Source organism: Filicampus tigris, chromosome 19, assembly GCF_054856515.1.
Source record: "Filicampus tigris isolate MCC_2025a chromosome 19, RoL_Ftig_1.0, whole genome shotgun sequence".
Taxonomy (NCBI): Eukaryota; Metazoa; Chordata; class Actinopteri; order Syngnathiformes; family Syngnathidae; genus Filicampus; species Filicampus tigris.
The window spans coordinates 6199444-6222322 of NC_141235.1; the positions used below are offsets into that span (position 1 = coordinate 6199444).

Below are 22879 nucleotides of genomic sequence, written 5' to 3' on the forward strand. Positions count from 1 at the left end.
TTTGTGAGCGCACAAACAGTTTGGAAGGAACAAGTTGTGACTTTTGCACCTCCTACTCGCCCTTCTGCTCCCTGAACCTAAGGAGGTCAAGATTATTTCTTGCTGCGCTCCTTTGTGAGGCAAAATGTCCACTCATCTTTTTATCTCCGTGAAGAATTGTGGCTGGGATTTGCTCTTCGGGTATTTCACGTGGACGTCTCTCACGATTCACTTTCTCATGCATTTTAACGGTGATGATATGCTACCTCGCGTATTTCTCAGAGCTTAAGATCAGCAAGTTGCCACGCTTGATCTGATCTATCTAATAAGCAAACAACAAAATAAACAAATGCAAATAACATCGAATGGCTAGTTAATGCAGCTGAGCTCAGCACGTACTGTCCACGTCTAGTCTTCCACTTGAGTGCAGGCCCCGTGCCAAGTCTCTCTCCGTGGCTGTGACTCCGCCCACGAGACGCACTACTATTTAAAAAGGCAGACAGCCACCAGCATCAGCACTGCATGAGCGCCACTAACGGTGTTGACAGTTTCTTTCCAACCGCCAATAAAGTGACGAATCAAGCCGCGCAAGATGCCTGCAGAAAAGCGCTTTGTCTTCTCCGCGCGCATGATTGGAGCCGTGCACCGGGAGACACCAAAACTCAAGGTAAGTGCAAAGCTCCAAAAGTGAATTTGTAACGTCAACATATGCATTTGGATTGATAATTATTCTTGCTCGCTTAACAGATGTTCATGATATCAGTGCTGTGGTCGGATGAGAATGAAGTGATTGTCTACAGATCCTATGATGATTTCAAAAACTTTCATGTAAGTTTTCTTTTCTTTCCCTTTCTTGTTTTTTTTTATATTCTTTTTATAATGATTCAAAAAGGAAAGGCTTACACTCTCAAATGCCTTCGCATTTTTAAATCTGAAGATTAAAACCTCTTTCTTTTCCAAACAGAGGCAGCTGAAGAAGAAGTTTCCCCTCTTCAACCCTTCACAGAACAACAGCAGAATGATCCCAAAATTTAAAGGTAAAATCATTTTCTGCTAGCGGTGCGAGAATAACAGGTTTTGATGATCGGTGATTCTGCAAGTGTGCTACTAATGCCAAAAAAGCACCAAAATAAATAAATAAATACAAATGTGAGGTTATACCTTCAAACCTAAAATCCTGTTTGTCACAATCACCTCCCAAAAGCACCTCAAAGGGTGCAATTTAAATCATGCTATTCCTCCATTCCCAAAGCGATTGAATCCATGTTCTCTCCTCAGCGGAGGCGCAGAAGAACGGCCTCCAGCAGAGTAGATCGAAGCGATCCGTCCAGCGGATGAAGGACTTGCAGAGCTACTGCAACAAGCTGCTCATGTGTGACCAAATGGTGACGTGTAGTTCGGAGGTCACCCAATTTTTCACGCCGCTCGACCACGACATGGTGCAAGACTTCACCAAGAACAGGTAGACTTTCTCCTCGATGATTCGTCAACGGGGAGAAAAATTGACACGCTGACCTCTGCGCCACTCAGTGTCGTGATCCTGCTGTCAGCTGATAGCCCGGCTAGAGGAGGGGGAGGAGGAGGAGGAGGAGGAGGAGGAGGGGCCGGGGGCGGCGGCTCCGTTACTCGTCCGTTTGTCACCGAGACGTACCGCTGTGTGGCTGCCTACGAGACCAAAGACCTCAACAACCGGCCTTTTAAAGTGGCCATGGATGAAACACTGGAAGTCCTCATCAAGGACCCTGCTGGTCAGTCCACTACTGTTCTCAGTAAATCTGATCTATCCATCAAGAATTGCAATCTGAAATCCAAACATACAGTATGTACAACAAAAAAACGTGTATATAAAAAATATGCACACTCCTGAATTCAGGTTTTGTGATATACCTCCATCCATCAATTATCCAATCCGCGATCAATATAAATCATTTCCAAACTTTTTCCACCATTGTGATCTACAACACCTAGACCTCAACTGAAAAAAAAAAAAAAAAATTCTTCTGTGACTGAGAATGTGGTTGCACAAGTGTGCACACCCGCTTAGAGCTGAGGCGGCTATGTTCAGAATTCACCAGGCACATTCACACTCATTTTAAATGGGAGTCAGCACACAACTAGCACATTTTTAAAGTACTCCTGATTCACTCTAAATAAAGTTCAGCGGTTCCAGCATGCTTTTTAATTGAAACAGAGCTCCATTGTGTATGTACAATTTCTGCATACTTTACATACTGCCGAAATACCTATATACAGTAAATACATCAAGTATACAAGCCACACATCAACAGTTACACACATACTGTACATTTCTATACCATCCCTCATGGAATTTTTTCTTCCTCAGGCCAAAGTTTCAGCGTAATCAGTTTAGTTGCTTTTACAGACTCCCTGCTAATCGTCAAACGAACATTGCTATGTTAAGTGTTCTTTAAAAAAAAAAAAAAAAAAAATTGGCCAAGTGACACAAATTCTACCTAGTATGACTAACACTAAATTGTGCACCTTCATACACAGAGCGTATCCCTTGATTTTCAACATCAATGATATGCAAAGTGGAATCTTGCAGCAGTACAGCAATACCGATCAGCAGCAATAAATTTGAAAGAGTTCTTGACCCTCCATATAGTTGATCTAGTTTTGGGTAGCACCTCTCAAAAAACATTGGTGGAGATAAAGCATCAGATCCTACCTGCCTAATTATCTGTTTACTCTCCCATCAGGTTGGTGGATGGTGGAGAAGGAGGACAAGTGCATTGCCTGGTTTCCTGCTCCCTATCTGGAAAAAGAGGAAGAAGATGACAGAGGACTGCAGCGGCAAGGTGTGACATTTGTTTGCTTACTTCATGAACTTCTACGAGTTTAATTTTGTGTTTCAGACTATTTGCGTCATCCACTCTTTGAAGTGAAATTGGTTTGAATATCCAACAAAAGATGGCACTAGGGCATGAACCTAGAACTATTCCCCCCCCCCAAAAAATAAAATGAGTCACAATCATCAAGTGCAACTTGTACAGAGAAACATTGCAATTAGCGAAATGCCGCATGTCAAAAAAGATTTGCAGTTTGTCTAGAAAGACAATTGATTCATGACAACTTTGCCAAGCCTGTTTTTGTCTGTGTCGTCATATGAAGGTGCTCTCTACTGTGCCGTGAGAAATTACTTCACCAAGAAGGCTGACGAGGTTTCTGTGCCCATTGGTTGTGTGGTGGAGGTGCTTATGATGTCTGATGACGGCTGGTGGCTCACCAGGTATCTAGTTTGCCTGTTGAGAACAACTCCCATTGTGTTGCACCCTTCATACTGCCGTAATTGGCAGCTGTAAAACAGAACAAAACCTTCCCAGTTTTACACTCGTGTTGACTTGGCAATAAATATAGCATTGCAGAGGGACGTCACCAGATTTTTTAAAAATAACCTTGAGGGAAAATAAACAATTTCTTTAACTATTATCAGAGGTGTCGCTCATACTCTACAGCAGATGGGCAATTTTTCATCAGCGCTGTGGGCTGGGGGTGGTGACAAAACTTCACTTTCTAATAAGGCCAAAATATGTGCATGTCTGTTTTTTTACTCAAAGACTTTAATATGATACTACCATATGTTTTCCTGCATGTCAATCAAATCCACAAATGAAAAGTCTGGTTCACTCACCTGCTCACCTGTGCGACCAGTGCCAGGTGTGGCTGCATCATAACGGCCGCTTGTCCAATTAAGCCACCACACGCGTTTGAAACATGTTTTTAGAGGACACACATTTACAAAGTCCTCGTGCTCTTTAAACGAACTGTCATCGCCGTGGAAAAAAGAAACAACTGTTATTTTTGTACTTTTGAGATCCATATCGTGGCTCCCATGACGCGCTCTTCTTCACAATTCCAGCCTCGAGGTTGGGGGCGCCGGTGAGCGATGTCTGCCACCCTGCGGTTAACTCTGGTATTACGCTTTTTAATGGCTCAGCAACAGTGAACATTTTTATTTTCATAAATTAATCGAGTGAGGGCGCGGACCGCCAGTTGCCCATCCCTATACTTAAATAGAAGTACAGATACTTATGGTAAAAGTCAAGTCTGTCACTGGGGCACAATAGACAAGTGACGATTTTCCATCACTCCTGCTTTTTGCTCTTCTTTTAAACGCCGATGATGATGACAAAGATGATGACGATCCAACATGACTGCGGCGGCAGCCATCAGTACAGCCAAGCCCAACGCAACATACAACAGCCTACATCCAACATAGAGAGATCCAGTAGAAAAATGTGCAAATCGTGAATTAGCTTTTATTTTGGCTGTTGACAATAACCAGTCAAATTGAATGGATACATCAACTCTTTTGGCTGTAAGTTTGTTCCGGAAAAAAAGCAGAAAAAAAACATAACAGTTTGTAAATGTCTAAGGTCAAAGTCCCCCCAAAAATGCTTTGTGACTTGCAGCAAACAAAGTAAAAAATGTAATTGCCAGGCATATCTCCAAGACGTTCCTGTTGGGACGGCAGTACTCTGTGTTCACGTGCAGTAAGACTTGCGCTCATAGGAAAATCAGCAGTTGTCAACAACCTGAAAAAATTAAAAAGGGAAAAGTAGAAAATATAATGAAGGTGCAGTAGGTTGAAAAGGCCTTTAAAGTCTAAACTAGGGGTCACCAACTCCGTTCCTCGGGGTCACCTGTCCTGCAGGTTTTCAATCTCTCCCTGCTGTTAAAATGATCAGGATCGTTATCAGGCTTCTCAAGAACTTGCTGATGAGCTGATCATTTTAACAGGTGTGTTACAGCAGGGAGAGATTGAAAACCTGCAGGACAGGTGCCCTCGAGGACCGGAGTTGGTGACTCCTGGTCTAAACAGACAATCTGAAACAGTAGATGATGAATGTCTAAAACAACATTCTTTTTTTTTTTTTTTTTTTTTTAGATTCAATGGCAAGGTGGGCTATGTTCCCTCCATGTACCTGAAGCCATACAACAACCCTTGTACCGGACTTTTGAATTTACAGAAGCTGAATGCATCCACCCACAACCTGAGCATCTGCGGGCTACCTCTGGATGCTTCTTCTCCAGCCCAGCTCGTCAGGGAAACCCATGCAGGGCGAAGTTCTGCGGTCCAGCCCAGAGCTCAGTCTAGTAGCCGTTGCTATCTGGCCAAAGCCAGATCGATGGAGCTTCTGTCAGAGACGCAAACCCAGTCTACTGTGCCCGCCCGGGTCGAAGTCAACGACACCGGCCTAGGAAGCTACGTTCGCAGCATCAGCACAAGCACAGAGTTTAGCGTCTCCTCGGTCAGCAGCTCGTCTTCACCCTCGAGAGCAGACGTAACTTCCCCTCGGCAGAGTGTCAGCCCGAGCGAGCGCAGTAACCAGGAACGCCGCAACTCCAGCGCCAGTTATCTGAGTTACGCAAGCTCCGGGAGTTCTGGGAGCTTTGGTTCCAGAGGCAGCGACACGGGCCCGGCTGCTCCTATGGTGCCACCAAGACCCAAGAAGGAGGAGATCCTGAACCGCTGCTCCTCCTTGACCCGCAAAGCTGCTCTGGGGACCAAACCGCGGCTCCAGATGTGCCCCGATTCGACCACCCACACTCGTTTGTAGGGACACATTCCAAATATTACGCAATGGAGTCTTCAAGATTTACTCATGCTAGCTCTTATTCACGCTTTCTTTTTCTTTCAGTTTATTTCACCTCTTTTGCTCCAAAAAAAAAGAGTGATCCCAAAATGACCTGACTGGACAAGAGAGGAAATAAAATGCATGTAACTTGAAATCTGATTATACAGTAATTAGATTACAGCAAGTGTAATGTAGCTTCAATGAAGCACGAGAGAGAGCTGGTTGAAACAATGCATTGTTAAATATTGTTTTAGATGTTTAAAGCGAAAATCAACCCAAACATATTTTATCAAGAATATGTCCCCAGCAGGCCCACTAGTTGAAACACAGCATTCTGAGTAATATTGCGTTTGTGGAATATGAATTAAGCAGAAAAATCTAGCCGTTTTTAGCCATCTCAGGGGGTGGCCATTTTGTCATTCGACTGAAAATGGCATCACAATTACCCAGGGCTCAGGTAACGGCTAATCACCGCTCAGCTTCAGAAAACAAAATGGCCACCCCCAGAGATGGCTAAAAACGGGTGAATTAACTCTTATTCCGCAAACGCAATATTTATCAGAATTCCTTGTTTCAACTAATGGGCTTGAATAGAACATATTCTTGAAAAAAAATGTTGGGTTGACTTCCCCTTTAAGTGGATTGTTGAATCTGAAGAGGTTAAATATTTTCACTTTCTGCTTTCCCGTTTTCTGCTGTATAAAATGTTTTGAATGCACAGAAATCACGTTAATTCGAAAATGAATCCTGAGCTGCTTAGAGAGACAGCAACAGTTTTACATTTCACTATCTGAAGAATAATCAATGTTGTACCATATGTGATATAACGATTACGTGATAAACTTTCTACACAAACATTTGTTGTCTTTCCTCTGTTACGCTTATGTAATGAATATATGTAATAAATGGATGGGAAGAAGATGGTGTTTCATAAATGGGATTGTTTCTTAGGGAATTTGCTTGTTACTAAAGATGAAAGTGGGAGTTGGAAAATTAAAAAAAAAACGTTTTGACTTTTTTTGATTATTTTTTTAAAGCTGTCAGACTGACAGGAGTACATTAGTATAATGAAATTTGAAAACCTTCAATGTGACTTAAGAAACCACTGCACCCGAAGATAAAAAAAAAAAAAACAATCAGAAACAGACAGTGTGACTGACATGGTTTCAATCATTTAACGTCACGGACATCTTATAAGATCCTGGACGTGTAATGCCCGAAACGAGAACTGAAGTCATTGGCGACCTCGTGTATTGCCACCCACAAAGATTTTTTTGCGGCCCCTTTTCTCATCACAAATCCAGTCCCTGGAAAGACTTGTGTGAAACCAATGGCCAAACGGAATGGGTCAAATCAGGATTTAGAAGTTGCTTTACGCTGCATTGAAGATCATTGCCGCAAAATTTGGAAGGTATGGAAGGCTGCAAAGCTGAAATTGACATGAAAATGTGAAACATCGGAATTAGGGTGTCCGGAGAGAAAATTATACACAATAACGTCAGTCTTGACAGGATCAAAACCGGAAATGAATGACTACGCTTTGCCATAGGTCAGCCAGGAGGTGTGGCCTATAACATTAAAGGCATATTAATATAATGTATCGGCACACTCTAATATTGGCCCAAGTCATATTTTGACAAAAAATATTTTTTTGCCACAATTCTTGCTTGGCCAACTCTGCTAAAATCGTCTACGCTCTCAGTTAAAATCATCATTCAATCCCTAGCCCTGAAATTGAATTATTTTTAAATATAATCAGTATTTGGTTCAGTTTTTCATGCTTTCTGGAAAAAAAAACCCTGAAAAAAAAAAAAGATAATCTTAGGAAGGTAACGTGATTGAATGTTCATAGTGCCAGTAATGTTAATTGTTCTTTTTCAATACAGTCCTGATTTGAACTTTTGAGATCTGCATAATACAAGTTGGATGAATGAGAAGCCCGTGACGTTTATCGTAGATCATGAATCTTGTTTTCGCTCGGTGACAATTTTTCATTTCTTGATAACAAAGGGTGGTAATCACCCTTCAAAGGCCTTGATGAATGAACTTATTGGAATGTTGCTTTGCGTTTATGTGTTTGACAAGAACAGTAGTTCCATTATTGTCAAAATGAAAGTGACATTTTGCTTTTAATTGAAGGCGTGGACTATAGAATAGCATCCTGAACACTGAGGGACTTTAGTGGATCCATTTAAATCTGATTAGGATTGAGTTGATGGTTTATTATCAACAACAAAGAAAACAAACAGAAAAATAGACAAAAATCTAGATGAAGGAGAAATGGCATTACAGAGTTTTTCGAGCTACGAGCTGTCGTTTGGTTGATTCATTTTTTTTTGCTGTGGCACTGAACTTAACTCGTGACAATAAGCAGCACTTTGGGGAGAAATAAGTGAACAATTCTTCGAAAAAAAGGTGTTTCAAACTGTTTAACTGCCACTCCCAGTTGAAATTTACTGTCAAACTAAACACAAAACAAAAAGAATTACACTTTGTGTATTAAAAAAACCCATATAGCTTAGCCTTTCAGTCTGCTAACTTGCTAACGCTAAGTAGCATTTATGTTGGATATGGCTTTAGCTTGAAGCAACAATTTGAACAGAAATGAAATACAGCACTCAGTCATGTATTATTTATCCTCCGCGGAGAACAACGAATATAAACGCTGCACCGACGAGCTGAATGAACAGTGTAGACTTTGACGAGGTGCTGCTCAAACACTTTCAACCTGACGCAATCACCAGCCTCACAAAAAACTGAAATGACCTCTGACCACACCTGCACAATTATTCCCAGCACACGACTGTTTCCCTGGGCTTTCCCTGCTTTCATCAGCGAGGAGCAGCTTTTAAGTTATCTCACCGAGGCGATGCCTTTATTGCACCGTTTTAGTTGTTACCAGAAAGGCAATTATGTTGCTCAAAAGGCATTATTGGTTTCACCAAAACAACGTGGACGAAGTGAATAAGAGAAACGCAATGCTTTCATGCATGTTTTTGCGGACACAATAGGCATTCTGTTGCATTTGTGTTTGCACTGGGAGGGAGCAGTCGTCAGGCGAGAAAGGACTGATTGTATTTACAGACAAAGACAAGGAAACAACCAGTGAATGGTTGACCAAAAACGTGAGACTGATGGGAAGAAGGTCCTCTGGTCAGATTACTTCCCCCATTTTTTTTTTTTTTTTTTTTTAAACATCAGTCCTTGCGCATGTGTGCACAATAATGTAAACAGACTACCCATAAAATGGTCCATTTATCACTCGGTGACACACTAGATTAGAACTCTTGAGATAAGGTTTGATGTGTGCAGTAGGAGAAAAATACAGACTTAAAGCAATAAAAGGTTAGTGTCATTAAAACTTTGTGACACGGTCATGCATATTTGTGTTGTGTTTTAAACAAACATACAAAATGCTCTTTCAAGGCCAAGCAATCCTAATTTGGAGATGAACCAAATTATACACTTTTACCGGTTTGAGGTTTGTCATTAGATTTAATAAATGATTCTCTTAAATTCAATTGCATCTCACTGTAAAAAAAATAAATAAATAAATGCAAACATGTGATACACACAAAAGTAAGTGATACCAGGCTTTCGGGGAGAAATTTCAAAATGCACTATGAACTTCACAGGTGAACTCAGTTTAACCTCTAAACGTTTTGAATGCATATGTGTAACTGTCTTAATACTTCTTGCACAATCTGCTGTTCTCCAAAAAAGGAAGTGAACAGCAAAATTCACAACAGGTGTTTGATCCATGTATCAACTGACACATTTACAAAGACGTGCACTTCTGTGCCTTTCTGTGACTCTTCCTGTCCCTCTGTTATGACCTCGCGGTGACACTTTTGCTTCGGAACGTTCCTTTCCTGACCCGGAAGTACTGTCGTTGGAGGAAAAGATTGTTCAAATTCTAAAAACGCTTCGGAAAGGGGCCACGTTGCAACATTGAACGCAGCTTTAGCATCGGTGTGTTTCGAATCTGCGCTTTGGAGAAATGTCTGGTCGACCTAATGAGGGCACCATTGATTGCTGCTGTGATTTTTCTCATGATTTTCTTTTTTGGAGGGGAAATTTGTTTTACAAAAACAGAGATAATGAAAATCAAAACCGCTCTTCGCTTATAATATTCTATAACATAATATATCTATAATATAATATATAAAAAGTAAGGGAAAACTGCATGTTGGCGACCCCTGATGAAGTGTGTACCAATACAAATGGTCCCTTATGAAATGAATAACCAACAAAAAAAAAATTATAACACATCTGACTTGCCATGTGAACATTAACAGCACAGTACAGTGTGTCCATCTTCTGAGAAACTCCTGGTTCACATTGAGAGATTGGTGACTCTGCTTTGGAACAATGGACGTCAACTAAAGTCAAATAAAGCACACGGACTCCTTCATAGGTGCATTTTCTTATCTCACCTTCAATTCGCAGAATGGCAAACGTGAATATGTGGTTTCGCGCAGAGTCCGCCCACCAATTATTTAACCAGTGCCGTGCTATAGTCTGACTCTGTTCAAGTCACCTCTGGTGGGATACGCTCCATAGACTCAGTGGAGCTCTGGGACTGGCAATAATGAGAGGACAGATGCTCCGACGGGTGGGGGTCGTCCACGCCGGAGTGCATCATGGGTAAGTAGATGTCGTCCATGTTTGGCAGCACAAACACTTTCTAGAAAGAGAACGGCAGTATAGCTAAGAGGAATATAAAGCACACATTTGGGAAGGTTGTATTTCTTTACCTGGAACTCATCCTGGAGTTTCTTTTCAATCCATTCAGTCACGTGACATAACGTCACCTCCCTCTCGCCTAATTTGGGCCTGACACGCAGATCCAGTTTCGGTGGTATGCAGAAGCTATACCTGCGCGGTCATTTTTATCCAAGACAAATGAATTTAATTAATAAAGATTGGATTCTTAACCTGGATCAAAATTACGTTTTAACGTCATTTTCATTGTCCTCTTCCCGACACTAAACATTGGCAGTTTCACGTAACACGGTTCTCACCATATTCTGTCAGTTGGGGGAGGTGGGATGTTGACAACCAGGGACCCCGACAGCTCTTGAACCTCCACTGAGAGCAGCAGGGGCGTGTTTGACATCTCTTCAAACTTCTTCTTGATGAATTCATTCTCTGTTGCCTTCTGGAAATATTTGGATTTTGTGATTTTGTCCACAAATCTCAAAATCTTCCTTCCGGTCCTTCCGCCACCTGTCCTGTAAGACACGATTATATAGAGGGGAGGGGTTGGGGGGGAGCATTAGTGTGGCACTTGCATGCCCTGCTCAAAAGAAAAGAGGAGAGTAGGACATTGAATTAAATACAAGGAAAAGCGCATTCTTTTGAAAGAGACATTTGTCGAATTTATGCTCCAGTTGCACTTTGTCTTGGTGGAAAACATTTGCATGTACCCATCTGTTGCTGATGAAGGGCCCTTTTCCCCAGCGGGGCCCTGAGGCTCGGCCAGGAGAAACTCCTCATCATCAGACGAACCAGCACTGGAGGACTCCTCGTCACTGTCTGCCAGCACACTTAGAACGGGTCTGCAGCTAGAAAGGCAATTAAAAAAACAAAACAAAACAAAACAACAACATTAAAGCGGCACTAAACTATGCTAACTGAAGTGTGCTTACAAGCATAAGTGGAAGTGCCTCGCTGGCCGGGAGAGACTTAAAACGGCTTGGTGACTGCGGAGGATGTCGAACTCTGGCTGGACTTTTAATCCACAAGTGAGCTTGTGTGACAGTGTGCCTTACTGCCTTGCGCTAATCAGTGCAGTGTGCAGCTGACGGGTGGGATGTGTTGCTGTGTGTGAGTGCGTATGTCATTTCTCACTGACTGCTATACTGAATGTATGATGGAAGCCAAAACGTGAGAATAGGATTTGATTATTCATGTATGTAATGTCTATCAACCGAATAACAATAATCATAATAATAGAAAATAAATTAAAATGATAATAATAATAACAATAATAATAATAAAAAAATAGACGAATGACCTGGTCCATCTGTCTGTTTTAAAATTAAATGCAGCTCTTGAACACAAAAGTTTGCCCAATCCCTTGTTGTGCATGATTGGGCATGCACGCATACAAAAACACAATTTCATCATTTTTATTTCAATTTGATCTCTTTTATTTTTAAATTCTGGTAGTTTTAATTAGTTTTTAGAGTGGGTTTGTATTACCGGTAGTTTTAGTTGAGTTTTTATTTTGTTTTTTTTTTCATATATGGAGTATTTGTTAAAGTGTATGATGAAAAAAGGTCAGTTGTGTAATAAAAGTTTTTTTTTTAAGTACATTTCCAAACGACCTTCCTTCTTCTGTTCGGACATACAGCAATACCGAAATAAAAATGTATGTATCATGTATATATTAACTCATTCACTGCCATTGACACACCAGTATTTATTTGTCTTTTCAAAGTCCAGCCATTCAATCCCAGGAATTTATTTATATTTTATTTATTTATTTATTTTTTTCCCAAACGTTAGGGTAAAAGAAGTTCTGAAAATGTCTGGCACTGAATGAGTTAATTGAGACGAAAACTTTTGTTAATGATAAAAACCTTGAGGGACACATGCACACATTTGCCCGTGACCACACATTCAGAAGACGCACACGCCCAGACACAGTTTAGAAAGCTTGTCCATAAATGTAGTTACGAACCGAGTATTTCCAGTTTCAGTCAACCAGTCTGTGTCCTGGCCGCTCTCTTTACCCAGTTTGGACAAGTTGAATTTGGTCTGCAGGGTCATCTGCAGGGTGCCATTGTAGGCCAGCTGCAGCTCCACCCACAGGCCTGCAAGTGGGAAACGCAGAGGGGTCAGCGCCAAATCACCCCGAGTAAGACAAATCCCCCTCAAATCTAATCTGGGCACACGCTCACAGTGGGCAGACTAAACAGCTTTCATTGTGATTATAGAGCCTTGAATATTCACGATAGACTACAAGGATGCTGTGGGTGAGGCATGTCTGCATTTAGGGAAAAAGGACAGACTCAATGTGTGGCATAACGGATGTGTAACAGGCAAAATCCCGAGGCCAGACACACTGTTATACACAAAAAAATGTTCAACTCACCCACAAACTTTTATAGCCAACAAAAAATGAAAACAACGGCCAAAATTTTGCACAAACCAAACAACATCCAACACGAAACCAAAAACTCAAACCCACCAGAACCTCTATCAACACAACAATTCAATTACCAAAAAATAAAAAATAAATAAAAAACCACACGCAAAACCTCTTACGCACAAAAAACTCTCAAAGGGAAGAAAACACTCACTCACAACTAATATCTGTCACACTAAAAAAAAAACCTCCAACACACCAACAAACCTCTCTTCAAAATTCACATGCCATTTTTTTTTTCATGAATTAAAAAAAAACAATAATAACTCACAGTTAAAAAATTATCTTAGGTACGCAAAAAAAAAAATCTCACACACAAAAAAACTCTCAGGCTGAACTCTCACAGGTACCCCCAAAATGTTTTTAGGTGAATGCGGGAGGTATTTTAGCGCATTTGGTAAATGCTATTTCAGGCCTACACAGCACCCCAGATGCATGTGTATGTTATTTTGCAGTGTCTATGCTCACCTCTGTCGTTTACCTCTGGCTGGGAGGTAGACATGATTTTTGGGAGAGAACAACCCATATCCAACTCAGTCAGGGTCAGTTCATTCATAAAGTAAGGCAACTGTAAAATAAGACGATATCTTTTATGAAGGAAATGGAAATTATGAAGGGAATGAAAAATCATAGCACACTCCAAGGAAGGCGAAAGAGGACCCACAACAGTACACCAAGATGAGACTAATTACTCTGATTTTGCTCAGCTTCTTCTGGATCTTGTGGGAAACCAAGTCAGCCCAGTACTTCTCTCTCAGAAAGTCCCAAAAGATTCGACCGATCAGAGCGTTCACCCATAGAGCTGAACTCCTGCCAGAGTAATCCACCAGATCGCAAGTACACTGTGGAAGTGAGAACTGACGTTAGGGATGATCCAGTCCAATCTACAACTGAAGTCTCTCTTGACTCTTGGCAAGCGTGTCGAAGGATCGGCATGAGTGCTCCGCTTCGGTTTCAGCATGACTTACGTTTCCTTTGAGGTTGGGGCTGGTCTCCGTGCTGCCGACTGCAGGGCTGGAGAGCGGGAGCAAGTCTTCGGTAGTCAGAAGACGAGACATGTACTCGGGGTAGGCAAGCAGTGAAAGGCCCCTGGTGGTGCTGCCGCTGGACGAGGTCTGACTGAGAGGAACTGCAGGCGTGGAGGGGGTGTCGTCTTCACTGCTGCCCGCGCTGCTGGAGCCTCTGCGTCCTGCGAGATCGCTGTGACCGCTCATAGCCTGCGACATTACTGGGTCACCTGCAGGGAAATTGACATTTAGCAAAAATAACGGTTGTGCAATGTGTACTGAAGTGGAGGTGTCTCATGCCGAGTATGCATTTTTGATGTTAAAAAAAGCAACAACAAAAAACCCCCCAAAAAACAGACCAAGCTGAAGTAAACAGTAAGTACATCTATTTTTTTTTCAACCTAAAAGATTTTTGTTCCTTGCTGATGAAGTTCAAAACCATCACAGGAGGACAAAATTCACTTTAGCATTCCTGCTGGTCACTCTAAAAACAGTTGGGTTAAAAATAGGGGTGGGAATCTATGGGTACCTCAAGATTCAATCCGATTTCGATTCGGAGGCCCACAATTCGATTTAATTGCGATTCAGAGGCCTATGATTTGATTCGATTGCGATTCCGATGCATCACTACATTGTCTTACCTTTTGTAAAACACAACGGTGCCTTTTTAAAAAAAAAAAACTCAAGGAAGCAAGCAAAGATGTATATTTCACACTGACTTTACTCCGCTCGTATGAGGTTTTGCTTGTTCTGCCAACTTGTCACGTATTAGCTTAGCCTAGCACAGACATCTGACGTACAAACTTGCGTAATCGCTTGTACATGCTTTTAGTTTTTTTAGTTAAACTTTAAACACCAATTATTAATACCTATGAATCGATTCAGAATCTTTTTAATACACCGAACGAAGCATAGAAAAAATGATTATCGTTCACACCCCTAGTTAAAAATAACACAATTTGCGGTAAGAAAATGGACTGATCCACAAATTAGGTTAATTTGACCCGCGTTCTTGTGTTCTTTTGTACAAAACAGCCCAATTTCTTTGGTTGTTTTGTACGAAACTACCAATTTTTGGGGTTGTTTTCTGCAAAAACAACACAGAAAGTTGGGTCAATTGACCCAAGTAGTGGATCGGTCCATTGTTGACCCAAAATTGTGTTATTTTTAACCCAACTGTTTTAAGAGTGTAGGAAGAAAAATTTAAATTGTAGTATCATTATTGCAATGAAGAATATGGTACACTGAATTCACCCTGAAGTCAGTCTTTGTACTCCTAATGAATTAATAAAGACTTAAAAGTGAATGAGTAAAACAATTTAAGACAATGACTATCATTTCCTCACATAGACTGAGGGAATAGGAAGGCATCTTAACTATTTCATATCTATAGGATCAAATCTTTTGTGGTTGCCCATCTTCCTTTCTTGCGGTGTTCCACAAGGGTCAGTCTTAGGGCTCATCCTTTTTGCGCTCTTACAAGTACTTATTAACAATTGAAACACTGGCAAAGTAACACAAACACTCCAGTTGATTCCCCCGTGTCTGTGTGTGAGAATTGTATGTTCTCACAAATAGGATTGGCTTTGACATGCAAAGAATTGGAGCATGTAATCCATAATCCACACGTATATACTCTTGGCAGAGCTGCCTTATCTAGAGGCCTTGTCGTCACTAATGCATCATCTACGACTCTCCTACCCGGGCGAGGCACACATCCGTCAGGCCGTGGCTTGTGCCGGTCCTTTTCTCTTTCTGTGTCGGCGGATGCAAGCAGCAAGTGACGAAACCACTCCTCCTTTTCTCTCCCCGTGCGTCCAAAGAGGTAAAGATTTGGGGGCGGGTCACGGGTGGGTTCAGAAAAACTTTGAAATGAACTCGCGGGTGCAGTTATGGGCTTGTCCTCTACTTCCTGACTCTCGTCCGACCTTCGTCCAGCCTTCTCCTGGGAGTTTACTCCACTGGCCAGCTGGATGCAGATTGGATATTTGGGGTTCCATAGTCGCTTACGAGCCAAGACAGATGGCAGCAAGAATACCTTTGGGGGACACATAAAGAGTATTATACACCCAGATTCACGCTTATATTTTACATGACATATTTCACATTTATAGTCACAGATGCATCCTTTAGCATTCCATCTGTGATTTTGAGTGAAATGTCCGTTGGATTAATTCATATAAAAACGGCAATAGACATTTGTGTCGCTCTCAGGATTCATAAAAGGCAAACATTTAACCTCCATTCTTTTAGGTACAAATTATTCAGTACTCATACTTTGCTCCCTTCTAGCTGGAAGGTGCGCGTCTTTACAAAAGTGGACTCGCTGATTCTCTCGTCGAATGTGGCCCGGCGGCTGATGTTGGACTGGGGGGAGTCCAGTCGGAGACAGGGTCCCTCCAGCGTGGCATACACGGAGTGAGTCTGTGCTGAATGATGCGTCTCTGGGCCGTAATCATGAATCTCGTTCATCCAACCCTAGAAAATACATAAACCGAATACATACATACGACACTGACTGACATTGTGGTTTGCCCACGCACCTATCTGCCCATTTTTCAAATCGAATAAACCACTAAACCACTTTCAGACCACCATCTGCTTTATACGCTGAGAAATTGCAGGTTCTTCCTTGCCGGTATGTGCTGCAAATGACAGTATTTGGGCGCTTGTTGTTACAGTACGTCCTCTCTCCACTCGCTGTAGGAGGAGCACTGTAATTACTACTAAAAGTTCAGAGAGCTCCAATTTTTAATTGCGTTCTGGCTATTTTGTAGAGTGAGACTTTTATATTCATCTGTGAAAGAACGTGGGCAGTGGTACAAGACCGACCTTTAACTTGACAGTGCGGTTTGAGAAGCAATTTGGGCGAGTGACAGCTCATTATAATAAGTGCTATTGTTAATATAACTGTCGTATTTTGAAATGTCAGCAGCACAGGAGTTTCAGCTTTTGTGATTGGGAATTGGTAGCTGGGGCATTAGGTTAAATTACGTATTGTGTTAAGAGGAACATTTGTGAGGTGAACTATGACCGGTATGATCTGACAGTCTCAAGGCCTGATTCCTTCACCAACTCCACCCCCGTCATACATCTAAGGATTCATTTCTGATCATCACATTCAAAGCAGTTAAGACATCCCCAAACATCATCACTTATCAAAATTGAGATGGAGTGCTTCAAGTCAACATAAACATATTTTTTTTCAAGAATATGTTGCCAGCAGCATTTTCAGTTGACAGCAAGTGACAAAATGGCTTCCCAGTGAGATGGGTAAAACGGGTGGATTTTGCTGCTTAATTCATATTTGTATATATTGGGTTGACTTGCCCTTTAACTGTTTTTACATTTTATTATTGACTAAACTACTTTTTAAACTAGTGTGACATCACCGTTAAAAAGTAAGAAAAGGTGATACGTTTTTTTTGTTCAAAATTTAAAACCATTTAGTCAAAATAGCCGAAAGATCGATAATCGTAGCATACTTCACACACCGCCCTGCTGAAGTTAGCTGGAATATTGATTTTGTTACCGTGGCACCTATAGGTGACATTGTTTCGAAATTTAAACAAACCACAGGTTGATCAACATCCTAGAACCGATTGTTTTCAACTTGAGAAGTTCCACTGCACGTAAAATGACTCCATTTACCTTGATGACGTCGGGCTCGGTGCAGCAACCTTTTAGAATCCCCTCCCCCAGATGTGGTCTGCTTGGAGACGCTGAACAGAGAGACCTTGACGAGCCCATTCTAATCAGCAAGAGTCCGAGCAAGAAACCCATTGCCAACCCAAGAGCCAGACCAGAGAAGTACGCATTTAGAGGTAGGATAAAATAACCGTAGGAAAGTATTGCCACACAGAATAAACTCATGCACGGCGGAGGATTGCTTGTGTGAAGTGGAGACGTCCTAAAAGATGCAACCTGTGCTGCCTTCCCGGCCTGCTGGTGGCTAGCGATGGCAAAAACCTGCATCGTGTTTCCATCCGAATAAAATCCTCTCTCTTCGTCGCTGAGATGTTTACAAAGATGCACGGGACAGGCGCGGCGGGGGCTTCTCGCCGGATATCGAACCGAAGGCCAGTCGAAGACGTCACCGTCCGCCCTGCCGCCACTCCTCACCGGAGATTCCGAGACCGCCGTGTCCGTGCTAGCGTCCCGGCCCAAACCTCGAGAAATAACCTGGGCGCTCTTACACGTGTGTTTGGGGCTGCCTGCGCTGTCTTCTCTCCTGATCTTATTGAACATACTGCTCAGCGGCTCCTGGACCGCCTCCGAAAGTTTCCTTTTGGTGTCCTCTAGCTCCATTTTAAAGAAACCGCCTTTAAGACCCTCTCCGCTCGGAGAGAGCGTGGCGGGAGATGGCGGCGCTGTCCGAGAGTCGCCGCCGCTTCGGTTCTTGGGCTGGGTAAGCTGCTTCAACAGGTGGAGGTTGAGGCGCGAGTCCGATTTGGACTGCGACACCTCCGGCTCCGAACGGGAGAGCTCGGTGGAGATTGACTTCACCAGGCTGAGAAGAGGTTTTGGCCTGAGGGCGGAGCTTTCTCTCATCTCCAGTTCTGCGGAAAGCGACTTGACCAGACTGGCCAACGGCCGATGAGTGGGCGAGGAAGGGCCCGGGGAGAGGAAGGAGGGGCCGGCGGCCGAGCAATTACCCAAAGAACCGGGAGACGAAGGCGAAAGGGGGACATGGAACGCTTGCGACGGCGAACTGCCGTCATCATCGCCGGGGATCTGCTTGCGACTCAAACGAGACTCCGAGGGATGGTACTCGTCAGCATCTAGCGAGAAGATGAGCTCGCTCTCATCCAGGCTGCTCCACTCTCCCTCCGTTCCCGTCAGCTGGATAACAATCCCTCGAGGGGGGTGCCGCTTTGTCCCGAGCGGGTTTGGGACGCCATCTGGGACGTGTGCTCTGCCACCGCCTCTTGCATCCTTCTCGCATCCTTGCGCCCAATTGTTTCCGCTCTCTGCCATTTCGTTGACTACATCACACAGCCAAGGCACCTAAGAGTCACTGAAAGTGAATAATGGTCGTCAGCGCAATTATTAAACAAATGAAAGCAGACAAGGAATAAGAAAGACATCCATTTTTTGCAACTGCCTCATTTGTATGAAAAACCGCTCGCATCCTGCCAATTTGGTATTAGTGTGTGAACGCCACATGAGCTCTGGAGTGTGAATTTGCCTGCGCGCTTGAGTCTAGTGAGTGAATTGGTGCCAAGTCGGCGCCTTTCCCAAAGCTGTTGCTCCACATCTGAGTGTGTTTTGGAGACAGGCAAAAATAGACCAGACAAGCTTTCAAGCCCAAATGTTGGATAAATAAGAGAAAGTGCGACTTGGATATAATATCTTCTGGGGTTTGATTGGATGTGAAGCTTGTGCATGTCTATGTGATATCAAAAGACATTATTTGGACAAGGACACCTACGGAAACTGAAAATGGAAGAAAATGATTGCTTTGCAAGTGACTTGCACCCAGATTTTCAAAGTATCTTCCAGCTATGAAATTTTTCAGAAAAAAGAAATTGACAACAGCCCGTTCTCAAGGTGTGTAATGGGTTACAGTCGTTATCCAGATAAAATTATCTAACCATGTCTTCACGGAAATTGCTTTGCTTCTATGCTGTGACAAAAAAAAAAAGGCCCTTCTCCAAACTGTTCCGACAAAGTTGAAAGCATACAATTGTCTTAAAGTCAACTCAAACATGTTTTTTTTTTCAAGAATATGTTCTATGCAAGCCCACTAGTTGAAACAAGGCATTCTGATAAATATTGCGTTTGTGGAATAAGTGTTAATCCACTCGTTTGTAGCTATCTCTGGGGGCGGCCATTTTGTCTTCTGTCGACTGAAAATGACATCACAACTGCTCACTATCATCATCATCATCATCACATTTTATTTATATAGCACTTTTCATACATAAAAATGCAACTCAATTGCAGCTCAGATTCAGAAAACAGGTCAGCTGTGATTGGTCGTTGTGAGCAGTTGTGATGTCATTTTCAGTCGACAGAAGACAAAATGGCCGCCCTCAGAGATGGCTAAAAACGAATGCGTTTTGCTGCTTAACGCATATTCCACAAATGCAAAATTAATCAGAATGCCGTGTTTCAACTAGTGGGCCTGCTGGGAACATATTCTTGAAAAAAATATGTTTGGGTTGAATTCTGCTTTAAACAAGGAATAATTAAGATTCAGGGGTGGACTGAATTTCAATTTACGGTACACTTGAGAGGTAGTGTATCATTAATAATCTACCTAAAGGGTTTGTTATGTAACCAAGGGGTGAAAAGTGCACGCTGCAAAGAACATGTAAGAATGAAATCAATCATCATTCTACTACCAATAGTCCTAATCAGTCTTGCCAAATAGGCCAAGCTTGGACTTTCATTTTCATAGCCTCGCTCTTTATAAAACCTTCTTGGGACTAATGAGATTTATGTAACAATATTACAGGTCCGTGTGGCACGATCGCAACCAATTCCAGAGCAGATGGTGGATTGTGACTAATCTGCTCGCACCCAAAATGCACGGCGGAGAGATAAAACCTCAGAGAGTCACACATGCAGACATTAGACCCTCGTCAGAGATTTTCACACGGGGCGGGAGGTGGCGTGGGTGACCAGAAAGAGGCCACAGTGTTCACATTTCCCGTGACGGGTGCGCTCTGTCTCACTTTCCACGGATTCCAGTGACATTTTATTCAGGAATTGATGGACCCCATGAGACAAATTGTGTCTTCCAGCATAGCATTAGCTATATAATTATTATTAGCCATATAATTAGCATTAGCATGATAGGGTTTGGTATTTAGCATTCAGCCTAGAGGTGTTACCAGGATGCCAGGTGTGGGTGGGCATTAGTCTTAACTGGGGGGGCAAAAAAGTGCTCAAGTAGGTCGAAATCCAGCGTAGGGATACTGCACCTTAAAATGTGTTTTGTTTTCTCCTTAATTGAGAGCAAAAGTTGATTTGATTTTGATTTTTTTTACATCCCATTCATCAGAACTACATCCTGTTTTCTTTGGGTGGGCAGAGCGTGTCCGTGGATGGGCACTGCCCATCGTAGCGCCCCTGATTCAGCACAAAGCAGCGTCACAAAAATTGATATACTGTTTGTCAAATGTGACAGTTTGTGAAAAATCTGTTGAGGAAATATGTTTTTAGTTAACACAAATACACACTGACAGTGTCTCAATCATAGCTACAATGTCAATTTCAGTCAGTAAGGTAAAGTTTAGGTTAACCTCATCAGAGGTGAACAGTTACAATCTCCGATTAACATTAATTCAGGGTTTAGCTGTCAAATTGGAAAAAAAATCACACTGGAGGGGTTTATGGCTAAGCCAACATTTGGCAGGGTGGTTTCCAGGCTCGCTCATCTCTGCGACCAAAAGTCACATTCTTATGTTTGCACAGAGGTCACCACATGATTTGATGATGGATCAAATTTGAGTTGGGACGTTCGCTAGTTCAGTTTCTTGTGCACTCGTAGTCAGTTATGAATCAATACAATAAATAAATAAATAAATAATAAAGCATACAGCATTTTTTAATCTAAGTAGCCTGAACTCATTTTTCCCCGGGTGAAAAGTGAGATTAGTTGATCATGAAAACCACAAGTTCACTGCTGTGATCGTAATTGTTAGTGTAAAAGTCCACATACTTTAAAAGCGCATTTCTATTCCTGTGAAAGTAAACTTTTCAACATCAAATAGTGTTGTTGATAGTTTTATATGGAAAATGGTAAACAGCAACGAACTCCATATAAAAAAAGGTATTCATTTTCTAATGTTTTAACGAACATATCGGCACATCAATTGGATAAAGTATCTCAACCATGAAATATGAATGCACATTATAATCCTCCAATTTCACTATGTACGAAACGTACGGAACAATTTGGTGCAGTACCTCGACTCAAAGCTCTCATGAATGATAATAATATGAAAAAAAAATGATTACATTTTAATACTCAGTCAACCATTCGGCCTGACCTCTGGATTATATTGCACTTGTTTGCTGTGCTGAGAGATGATCTGCAAAACAAACACACGCGGCAGCATGCATGAAGTTTACTCACCCGTCTGTTGATGTTAAGCATGGGATCACAACGGTCTTCAGATAAGTCCATCTTCCATTTGTGTGTGCAAAGACTGCGGACGTGAGGGGGAGTCTGCGTGAACACACTCTCCTCCACCATCGCTTTCTCTCTCTCTCTTGTCTCGTGCACTCACACACACCTCCTCTTAAGCCAACTGCCTGTATCCAGATGTGTTGTGCGCTGCCGAGAACCACAGCTCACCAAATGATTACGAAAAGCGCGGCCGCTCGGCATGATAATCCAGATTTAGAGTAGGGCAGCCCCAACAGACGCACTCAAACAAACTCAGCCATCTGACGCGCGTGTATAGGATACTCGATCGGTCTTCGTTAGTCTGTCCGGTTGCGGCGCCTTTTCTCTGGTTCCGCCCTTCATCTTGGCCTACATAAAGAAAAAGACCCGCAAAGCCCCAGATATGACAGGATGAGGAACAGGGTTGAGTGGTGAGCAGGGGGGGTACAACCGTGCATCAGTGAGTGGTAGGGATGTAACGATTAATCGAAAATCGATTTGAACTATCATGCTTAGTGGTCACTACATTGGACAGCTATTTAAAAGTTGCTTTCGCCTATATTAATTAATCTAAAATTTTACAAATATTTTCATATAAATCCAATCAGGGCTCCGAGGTCTGCAGATTTGGGTCAACTAGTGGAGCCCAGCTATCATAGCAAACATGGTGAAGCGGCATTTAGCTGTTATGCTGCACGTAAATGCAATAAGCAGCCAACATAAGTGAAGTCAGCCCCAAGAGTGTTTCCCCCCATACATTTGATTCAGGTTTTTTTAAGGACTTTTAAAATCAATTTTAACTGTACAGTCTTTTAGTCATTTTAGAAAGCTACTTTTTCTTTTTCCTTGTAAATATCTTGAAATATTTTGTTTCTAAACGTGTTTTACCACGTTACTATTTTTCCTCTCTGCTTTGCCTCTTAATGTGTCTGTTTCATTTGTAAATGCTTTAAGATGTTGTACTTTTGCTTATGTGAAGCACATTGAGTTGCCTTGTGAATGAAATGTGCTGTACAAA

At 42.2% G+C, this 22879-nt stretch overlaps 2 protein-coding genes across 4 annotated transcripts in view; one reads left to right on the forward strand and one right to left on the reverse strand.

Moving 5' to 3' along the window:
- The first annotated feature begins 5 nt into the window (after positions 1-5).
- On the forward strand, positions 6-6498 carry noxo1b (NADPH oxidase organizer 1b). 2 transcript variants are annotated; one of them, XM_086016322.1, is made up of 9 exons: positions 6-646; positions 727-807; positions 944-1016; positions 1258-1441; positions 1510-1727; positions 2700-2798; positions 3112-3229; positions 4889-4901; positions 4971-6498. In XM_086016322.1, the coding sequence occupies exons 1-9, from the start codon at positions 572-574 to the stop codon at positions 5559-5561; spliced, it is 1452 nt and encodes a 483-aa protein (XP_085872448.1). In that variant the 5' UTR covers positions 6-571; the 3' UTR covers positions 5562-6498. The 2 variants fall into 2 exon arrangements, with proteins under 2 accessions (XP_085872448.1, XP_085872447.1); XM_086016321.1 differs by having other exon boundaries at positions 4889-6498.
- Positions 4379-22879, reverse strand: part of tex2l (testis expressed 2, like) — a 70691-nt gene continuing 52190 nt past the window's right edge. Inside the window, exons 9-21 of one of the 2 annotated variants that reach the window (XM_086016317.1) lie at positions 21829-22230; positions 17394-18759; positions 16020-16220; positions 15444-15780; positions 13704-13972; positions 13428-13577; positions 13204-13303; positions 12268-12400; positions 11009-11146; positions 10604-10813; positions 10337-10457; positions 10120-10266; positions 4379-4535 (exon numbers count right to left, since the gene is read on the reverse strand). In XM_086016317.1, coding sequence (XP_085872443.1) covers positions 4518-4535; positions 10120-10266; positions 10337-10457; positions 10604-10813; positions 11009-11146; positions 12268-12400; positions 13204-13303; positions 13428-13577; positions 13704-13972; positions 15444-15780; positions 16020-16220; positions 17394-18719 — 3150 coding nt within the window. In that variant the 5' untranslated portion in view covers positions 18720-18759; positions 21829-22230 and the 3' untranslated portion in view covers positions 4379-4517. Of the gene's footprint in view, positions 4536-9054; positions 10267-10336; positions 10458-10603; positions 10814-11008; positions 11147-12267; positions 12401-13203; positions 13304-13427; positions 13578-13703; positions 13973-15443; positions 15781-16019; positions 16221-17393; positions 18760-21828; positions 22231-22879 lie in introns of those variants that run through there. The other variant, XM_086016318.1, reaches the window with a different exon arrangement.